This window comes from Pinus tabuliformis, chromosome 2_2 (genome assembly GCF_031772625.1).
Source record: "Pinus tabuliformis cultivar Carrire ecotype Pingquan chromosome 2_2, CPIR1, whole genome shotgun sequence".
Lineage (NCBI taxonomy): Eukaryota > Viridiplantae > Streptophyta > Pinopsida > Pinales > Pinaceae > Pinus > Pinus tabuliformis.
Genome location: NC_142300.1, coordinates 1,220,245,423 through 1,220,255,589, shown reverse-complemented (window position 1 = coordinate 1,220,255,589; position 10,167 = coordinate 1,220,245,423). Strand labels below are relative to the sequence as shown.

Sequence of the window (10,167 nt, the reverse complement as noted above, 5' to 3'; positions counted from 1 at the left end):
TGAAATGGAACATACTGATTACATATGAGACAAAGGGAAAAACTTATGCTAAATCAACATACCACATGAATCTCAGCAAACAGAGCTTTGAAATTCCATTAAATTCTCTGCAGAAAACTGTACAATACAAAGCTCTCTGCTTCTCCAGCAGCTCCCAGCGCTCAGAAAAAACTCTCCCTCTTCTTCCTCACTCTTTATCTAAAAATTATATATATATGTTTTATACATTACATAAAACTAAACTAAAAAAAAACCAAAAAGCAACAGCTCGACTCCACAATCAGGGCGCTGTTTTAACTGTCATTACAAAAAGTAGGAAAGGGGCGTTCATCTATTCTAAACATGGAACAGCATTCCTCTACATCTTTTGATAATTGGCCATTTAAGCGATACATCTGGAGCGCAGATCTCCACAGGACCAGGATTGGAAATCTTAAACCAAATCACAATTTTTGGATGTGATAGATAGCCCGTTTGCCAAGTTACATTTGCCAATACAACGGATTTCAAACTAATATTCCACCGATTCGGCTTATAGTGACAACTAAACCGAGAGCAGTTTACATGGCTGCATTCAATAGCTCCACCTTCCAAGCGCCACATCGCCCTCGATCCCACAAAAATCTCCAAAGAATCCCAACAATCTTTGGCGAAAATCACGGAACAAATTCCTGTCTGCCGCAGGTTCCCCATGATCTGGAACTCATCATCTGTTTACATTTGAAAGTGACTTTCTGTGCAGAGGAGGGGCGCTACTTCATCTGTTGCAGGCATACCATCTAATGGCAATATTTTTAAATGTATATTGGTTTTTTCTTCCAATTACAACCCCTAACATGGAATGCTCCTGTTTCAAAATTTGGATTTCGCCCAGAAATGTTTGAAAAGACAATAAATACATTGACCACATCATTTTATATGAATCTCTTTTCCTAATGTGCCGCTATGAAGAGACCCAATATAGCAGAGCTTTATCGCAAGTTCATGATCAAATCCTCCTTGCACATTTTTCTTGCCACTGCCGTAACCTGCAGTCCTTTGTTTCTCCAGAAAGTTTAGAACAACGGGTAAGAATGTCACCACCTTAGAATAGTTAGGCTTCCATTTCTACTGCAGAGCATACTCTATCTGAACTAGGCAATGTTATAGAATCATCCTTATACTTCCTCCAAGCTTTTTCAAATTGCAGCCCTTTGCATAACTGAAGAACTCTCAAAACTTGAACAACAGAAGTACGAATATCAGAACCGTATTTCCGTGCCGATGATCCCTTGTATGCAAGCACTAGTTCTTCCACCAACCTTTCCACATATGGGGTATTACGCATCCACGTCAGCTTAGTGATGGTGAGAATCCTTTGAATAACCAGTATCACTGTGGCATCATCCTTTGCATGCAACCAATGAAACAAAAGGGGAAATAAACGCCTGAAATAAGCTAGGATAACCAATCCCATTCCCTCAATCAGTGGCTCAATATGCTGGAGCCATACAGTGCGGCGTTCCTTATCTCCAGTATGCCTCTCCATCTCTCTGAGCATTTCATTGAATATTTCTCCATACCAATGTCCACGAGGGTTCCTCCCCTCAATACAAGTGACAAGTGTCACAGACATTTCAACTACGGATTGCCAAAGCTGTTCACTACCAGATATATTCCGACAAGTTGCATCAAGAATCACATCCTTGTACCAAAAGAGCTCAGCAGAATTCAGATTCTTTGCTAAATGGACAAGAGCTATCATACCTTGACCCTTCACTTCAGGAGACCAATGATCTAAGGCTGTCAATGCACAAGGGATAACCAATGTACATAATGGTCCTATATATGGATGTTGAATCTGGTTGAGAGAGATCCCCTTGTATCACCGGGCACTGGAATATGCTGGAAATCTGCCTTCAGTTGCAAAACCACCTACAAGTAACTCTGTAGAATAAATCCAATGACAACTGTTTCTCCATTTTGTAGATGATCAATTACAGGGAAACCATTATGACTATTGCTCTGTAGCATTGCAACTACATCTCCAACCTTAACGACACGTGGAAAATATGGAACCTTTTGATTTACACAAGCTTCTTTGGCAATCATATTGCGCATGTACTGTTTTGGCCTCGATTCGAGCAATGGGATGCCTCTCAGCCGAGCTTGCTCTTCATAAAATCCTCCATTAAAAACATCACCAACAGCCTTAGATATGAGAAGAACTAGCATAATCAGGGGCAAAAGCTGCAGATTGTTTGTGATTTCGACCATAATGACACAAAAAGACACGGTCATTCTCATGGATCCTCCAAAAAAAGACGCAGCTCCAAGTAAAGCATACGTTCCCTCACAAAGTAGCACCTATTGATCCTCAGAATGAGCGAAGAGATGCAGCTTCAAGCACATCTTCCTTTGGCAGCGTAGTCAAGATTCGTTGTTACCTCTACACTTCAGGTCCTCCGGTGAAAAATAAATCCTCCCCGGAAATCTTTGCAGATTCAGACATCCATCCATCGTTTGCTGTACAACAGAACATGAAGCCTTTGAACTCTGATGATGAGCTTGATCGTTGGGAATAATCTCAGAGAGAAATTCATGAGTCGCTTCAACAAGATTGTACACCATTACACGCCCCTTTCGAGCCTTGGAGTTTGTTTGATCTGAAAACATTGATTGCAACGGGTGGAGATCCTCTTCTGACAACCCCCCCATCTGGTCGAATATGTAGTTTTGAAGCCTTGTATAGATACCCAGGCAAGCATCTCACTAATAACTCTACAGATATATTCGAATTGTTTAGTCCACTGTCCATCGAATAAGGCCTGACAGTTATAGAAAGTTGAGGAGAAGGACTCTCGCATATGATTTTAAAGTCCTCTTGAAATATTGAAGATCACAGGAATCTCAGATTCACTTATTTGGATGTTACAATCACCACTACCATCAACTGCACTCTGTTTCCCCCTGTTTCTGGTACCTTAAGATATTATTTCGCCATTGACCAAATTTAATCTTCATCCTCTTTTAGCTTCTTGCTGTTTTGATAAATATGATATTCCTTCATATATGCAAGTGTTAAAATCAAAGTGATGCGAGCAAGAACCACAAATAATGGATGAAGGAGCGGAATTTTTGATTTGATTTTTTTTTATTGCCAGACTTTGATTTGCTGATGATGCTTTGAACTGTGTTTGTGCGTTTGCAGAGATAGGAATTTGAAGTTTGCTGCTGCCTTTTGAAGAGCTAGAAAATAAATTACACAAATTTAAACAACATATTAATGATTTCTTCTTCAAAACAGGGTTTTGAAGAAGAATCAATGTCTGATATGAGACGGAGTCTAACAGGGTATTCATAATTTTTTAACTTGCAAAGGAAGGTTTGGAACCATGTTTTTCTATCATGCTCGACTTATGATGCATGTTATTGATGGAAATGAAATCAATTTTCCCTATTTATTGCTTTGTAGACTTAGAAAAATGGCCTCTAGTGTGAAAAGAGAAACGAAATCCCTTGATAATGCCCTCTATCATCCTGGACTTATTAAAATCCTAATATAGGCACACTTAGAAGCTAAGGGAGATAATTGGCAAGACTTCCTAGTCCGAAACCACTTCGCAGAAGCTCAGGAGGAAGAAACTAGCAAAAGGGTTAAAAGAAGTTGATGCAAGTAACTACCAAACCCTAACCCTGTAGAAGAAATTAGAAAGGAAATTCGGGATATAATGAAATAGAGGCACTAGAAGACCCATTTGAAGATGACAATCCTCTCTCTCAATATTTGCAAAAATATAAACAAAAAAATGGAAAACAAAGTGTTAGAAGAAAGAAAGCCATCCCAAATACTAAACTGCCTAAAGAAAATGAAGAACTAAAAGAAGAAACATGAATAAACCAACAAAAAGAGGAAAATCCAAAACATTAAAAAGTCATGGGTAAATCTAAGAAGAATCAGAATAATTTCCAAACTCTTAAATGAACAATCTACAGAATTGGTCGATCTCGAAGAAGAAGGATACAGGACACTGCCTCAAATGATGAACCTGAAAAGGAATACACCAGACAATGACATGATACAACAAGAAATTTATGACTATGTGGAGTCTTTGGAACAAAGAGAGAAACAGAAGGTAAGCTCCTCTAAAAATCAAGATAATGCATTTAATGAAACTCCTTTGTCAGACCATACTCCTGAAAAAGAACATAGAATTGAGGATGCTCTGAAACAAGACATATATGAGTTAGAAGTCCTTAATAAACACCTTATACAGGAACAAGAAGCAGCCAAGGTACAAAATGAAATATTAAGGACTCAGAATGATAATATACTTTTGCATCTATATAACTGGTATAAGAAAAACAAGAAGCTCAAAGAAAATAATAGATTCCTCAAAAACAAAATCAGGGGATTGTAGAGTAAAATTATGATGAAGAAACCAAGGGAAATCTTTAGCATCAAAAAGAGAAAGGAAAGCACTAGTCTAGATGTTCTTGCAAAAGCTTCTAAGATCATACACTGAAGAAGAAGAAGGAACCAATTTTGAATTTTTGATGCATGAGGACATGCAAAACCTTTAGTGTGGGGAATGTTGAAGTCCAAAATTGTTCTCTTTTTTACTATCCTTTTTCTCTCTCCTTTATCTTTTTGTGACCATCTTGTTGCAGTTTCAGCCTAATCAAGGTCATCTCATACTTACTCAAGCATATAAAAGGTATTAATCATCCATGTTTTAGAATCTATTGTTTCTTTGTGAATTATAATTTAAACATCTCTACAACTACAAAATCTTGCTCATTCCGCAACTAATATTGGATTTTGCAGCCATCTCCATGGTTAGACAGGTTTCAATGCACCGATGAGGAAATGAAAGGTACTTGTAGATGACAAATGTTCCCCATATGGATGTCCACCTATTGTCATGATCTGGCAGGATACAAAGATCAAAAGATCTAGAGGTCAAATCAAAAGTCAAAACCTCGTTATGATGTTTCAGCGGTCTGTTGATGCCTCGAAAATCGCTGCAACAACATTGGGGGATAACCACCCGGTCCGGACCTTAAAAGCAGCTCCTTTTCCGTTTGGTGTGGTGGCTCCGACTGTTCATCTAGGTCCAGTTACCTTCTCCCTATTGCTATTGGTTTATAATGTATCTTTAACTACCAATAGACAGGGACATCAGATCACTTCTCCTTGCTGATCAGGCAAGAGAATGACCCTTAAGCTGATTTGGGCTCAGCCAAGCCACAACTAAAGTTTTGCCTCTTTGAGGAGAGGACTTAAAAGAATGTAGAATTTACTCTAAATGCAAGCTTATTCTATGATGCAAGCAAAAGAAACTAACCTAAATCCTATCTTAATTAGGCAGATATAGATCTAACCTAACTAAGAGCAAGATAATTAAATATTAGGATTTAAATATGTCTTGTTTATGATGAATATCAAGTTAATGAAGTAGTTCAATTCACTGATATTATGGTTACCAAAACACATTCTATTGAGACCTTAAAACTGAAATAATAAAACAACAACATTCAGGAAGTAGTTCACAAAATGATATTGATTATCAAAACAGCAAACCCAATAACTAAACAATAATATGTGGAAATAGTTCACAACATATTACCACTCAATAAATCAGTTTTAATAAGATAGATTTCTGAGTAAATAGTTACTCAGAAATCAGAAGTTAATCCATAAAAAACAGAGATACATAATAACAAGATTGAGACAAATTACCCATATTGACAATAGTGCACAAACATGAATAAAATGAGACATCCCTGTCACTATAAAAATGAAATTGATGTTGGAAACAGTAATATTAGAAATACCAATTTATTGCATCCATTTCTCTGTCTTTGGTCTCCAACAGCCCTTTACATTGCTTGAACTTCTGCTTTCAAAACTAGAGCCACAATAGTGCAAGCTTTGTTCTTCATGCATAATTCAATACACAAAGGGAAAATCCTCAATAATCCCCAGATCTGAGATTTTTCACTCCTCCCTCCTACAACTCTAAATTCCCTTTTACAATAGTGCTTTTAGCAGTCTAAAATTGCAGAGGAGAGCAGCCCTTTTTACATTCTGCAATCTGTTATTTATAATATTTGTGAAGGATTTTTTGGAGAGGAGAGTTTGTTGAAGAGAAATCTGCCAAATATAATTTTAATTGCTCCTAATTCTGATCTTCAATTGCTGGAGCATTCTCATTGCTTGAAATCCTTTTCTCCATATCTTTTCCACTGTTTTCCTGCAAAAGAAATCAAAATAAATTAAAATGCAATCAAAATATCATTTCTGGCAATTAAATCCAATCCAATCAAATTCTATTTAAATAAATAATTAAAAAAACAAAATATAAGCTCTGTATTGATGCTTGGAATGGTTCGATTGGTAAATGATATCATTGACCAATGGATCTGCAATTAGAAGAGGCTTTGGACAAATGAAATTCGAAACAATAACTCAGAAAATTGATTTTGTTTTCAAAATTTGGAGCCTGATCTTCTGCCTGATTTTTGGCCCAATAAATGATCAAATCTGTTGGTGAAACCTCCTTCAAAATGTTCTCCTTGATTTTCTCTTTCCAATGAGCCGTCCTGGGCCTCATTTGGCCAAGTAGAACTCAATTTATGAGCTTCCAAAGTTGATGGGTCAAATCTGATGAAAATCTGGAAATTCTGTTGCTGGGCTAAAAAAAATGAGAATTTGAATTAAAAATTAAATCCTTAATTAGTCCCTAATTAATTCTAATTTAATTGCTAATCATTAACTAAACTAATTAATATCTAATTAACTATTTATAAACAAATTTAACCTAATTAAAAATTAATTCTAAATGATATTTAAATCTAAATTAATCAAATTAATTAAATATCATAAATTAATTAATCTGATTAAATTAAAATTCATTAATTAATTAATATGTATTAACTAATTTAAAATATTAAAAAAAATAATTTAATATATTCTATTATATATTTAAACTAATATACCTACTTTACCTTTCCTCACTTCACTCATACGTGAGTGAGTTTGAAACTAAACCTAACCTAAAGCTTGTAACGAAACTTAAAGTTAAAGCCTTTGAAACTTAAAGTTAATGCCTTTGAAACTTATTATCGGCCATCGGCATCGGGGGTCTTCAACTTAGGCACAATGTCAAAGGCCCCGATGCGATATCGGCCATCGGCATCGGGGTATGAGTTCATCGGGGTTTTTAAAAACATGTCATTTGAAAGCTCCCGATGCGATTAAAACTTCCGATGCGAAATTTTTTTATTTATTATATATTTTATATTATATTGATATTTTATGTATTGAATTTTATTTTAATTAAATTAATTATTAATTAATTCAATTAATTTAAAATTTAACATTAAATATCAATTTTATTGTGGTTTTATTTTATGAATTTTAGTTTCTAAACTACAGCCACTTGGATATTATGGGTTTTTTAAGATTAGTAATTGATTTGGAAATTGGAGTAAATTTCTTAAATCCCGATACTTAATGATTTGGCTGCATAACCAAAAATGAAAAATGTTAGTAAAAACTCGCTACAGGTTAATATTTAAAATGAATGTCTTATTGAGCTAATTTATTTACAAAATGCAATACGGTACATTTTATGCATTTTTAACCCAGGCTGGATAAATGATGAGACTTCAAAGGAGTGCCATTTTCAAACCGGTTGACCAAATGAGGCGAAACAAGCGTCAATGTGAAGCTTATAAAAAATCGATTCTAGCAAAGCAATCAAAACAAAAATCCAAAGAAAACTAAAAATTAACGAAAGCGTAGGGCAATTAACTAAAATAAAAATCCAAAAAGGTGCTTAGCCAAAATTTTTATAGAAAGGGTCCCCATTATTCGAAGTGGACGCATCAATAATGGGGGGTGTTGTATTTTTACCACAACAATTGGCGACACACGGGAGAAGAACCAGTTATCTCTTTTTGTTATGAATGAGATTTTCCTAAAATTAAAGTAAAAATAATTAAAGAAGAGAAAATTTTGCGTGAAATGCTTGACTAGATTCATTAGTCTGGCGAAAAGCAAGAATCATCTAACTGTAATTTTCCTCAAAATTTCTCATAAATTAAAATATTTCAAAACTCTACATCAGTCCTTAATTAGTTGTAGAGATAAAGCAGGGGTCACTTTACAGCTTAGCTTTTAGAATATACTCATTTGTCACAAGTAGAGCCACTGCTGCCAGCAAACATCTATAGTCTCGGCAGGGTTACTTTTTCAATCATCAATGATTCAGAATCCCATCTTTAGAAGAATTATTGACCTAGAGATAAATCCATTTATATATGTATTACTTTTTATTTTATTTTATTTTATTTTTTATTAAATCTTAAAAGCCATTGTCCTAGTATGGTAGCCAGATGGTTGACAATGCCATTCACTGGTTAAAATTGGACTGAACAAGCTAGCTCGTGATGAGACCCCTTGTCTTATAATTGTTTGCAATCATAAGCCATTACCTTGGTTTGTTTAGCAGTGTTGGTAATGTCAGCCTATTTTTCCCCTATGATCATGGTAAGCAGGCTCACGATGAGACCTCTTATCTTTTAAGTTTAAATATATTTCTGGATTATTCTCTAGAAAAATAAGACTCTTTGGGATAGGGAGAACCATTGACTCCTTAAGAGTTAAGAATGACAATTTCAGAGTTAAAGGTGCTTTGCTGTAAAGTGTCTTTACTTGATTATAAATAACTTTTCTTGACTGATAATAGAACTCTGAAAGATCTTAATAAAATTTTGAAATCTCAAAATGATTACAGTTTGATGAAAAAGAAATTTTCAGATTTTACGATACTTTGCCAACTTCTCTTGATTGGTAATCTCTTCCTTGAGTATGTCTACTTTAATAATAAGAAAATCAAACTTTACTAAGAGATTTAAGAAAAAGCTAATAGGTGACTATTAATAATTTTTCTCCATGTATGCTGACCATTGTTAGGTAACAAGTAGGCCTTCCATATGAATAATGGCAAAGTCACCAAAATCAAAATTGAAGTCCAAAGGAAAAGAATTCTTATGCTAAAATGAGAAAAGAAATCAGCAAACAAAAATAAAAACCAAGAAATCTCTAAAAATGGAAAGGAAAACCCAAGTCTCGCAAGATAAACTCAAACAAGAATGTTTATACCAATGTCTCCAACAATATGAAGAAAAAGAAAATAAGCATGTTATCATTCCTTCTTATGTTGAGATTTAGAAAAACATACCTTGCAGAGTTGTGAATGCTTTAGGCTTTTAGATAACAGTGATCGTAAAATTCAGCCACAATGAATAATTTATGTTTGATATGAGTCTTCTTGTTCCCAAGCATCATCTTAATCATTTTCTAATAACAGGAATGCTCAAAGAAACAAACTAAAGGTTCAGAAATTCCCTGGTGTAGCTATTTCGATGAAGACTATCACTGCTTCTTGAAATTAAGCCAGAAGAAGAGTATAAGACCTTGAAAATCTGATTCGGCAGAAGATTGAAAAATTTTGTGAAGAGCTGCAAAACAGAGTTTTATATCAGCCTAATTTAAAAACAAAAATTGAAACTAGAGTGATGAAATGGAAATTAATGAAAGTGGGCACATGAATCTTACCATTGGACAATTGCTTTTGATCTTACCTGAAAGGTATCAATTTCTCTAAACTAGTTGACTCCTTATTTTAATTAACATTAAAAACATGAAGAAGTCACACTAACCAAAATCCTATAACCCAAAATCATTATTTATTTTATTTAAACTAAAGCAAGCAGTAAAAAATGGAATGCTTAGTGCTCAAGGGAATTGAAATTAAAAGAAATGCATCAAAACTGAAAATGAGAATTTGCAGTAATGACTGTTTCTCAAAATATTATTAGTTTTATATAAACTCCATGATTTTATAAATTGTCCAGAATCAAGACCAATTCTATGATAATAAAAATTAAATATGAAGATAGAGGGGTCTTGAATTCCATTTTTAATTATGGAATTATATATAAAACTAAAATGTATGAGAAATTGAAATAATTTGAATATGCTGCAAATTGGTCATTAACTGCTTTCTTACCATAGTGGTTACCCAAGCTCGCTTTTAAAATAACACATTGCCATATCGGATGATTCACATAACATGTTTCTTCACCATGCTTGAATTTTAATTTGCAAGACTTCAC

At 34.4% G+C, this 10,167-nt stretch overlaps 1 protein-coding gene across 1 annotated transcript; it reads right to left on the bottom strand.

Annotated features, from left to right (window-relative positions):
* Positions 1–987: 987 nt before the first annotated feature.
* Positions 988–1,842, bottom strand: LOC149197886 (uncharacterized protein At2g39910-like). Its single transcript, XM_089404005.1, has one exon. It carries the CDS (start codon positions 1,742–1,744, stop codon positions 1,094–1,096), a length of 651 nt encoding a protein of 216 aa, XP_089260131.1. The 5' UTR covers positions 1,745–1,842; the 3' UTR covers positions 988–1,093.
* Between the last annotated feature and the right edge of the window lie 8,325 nt (positions 1,843–10,167).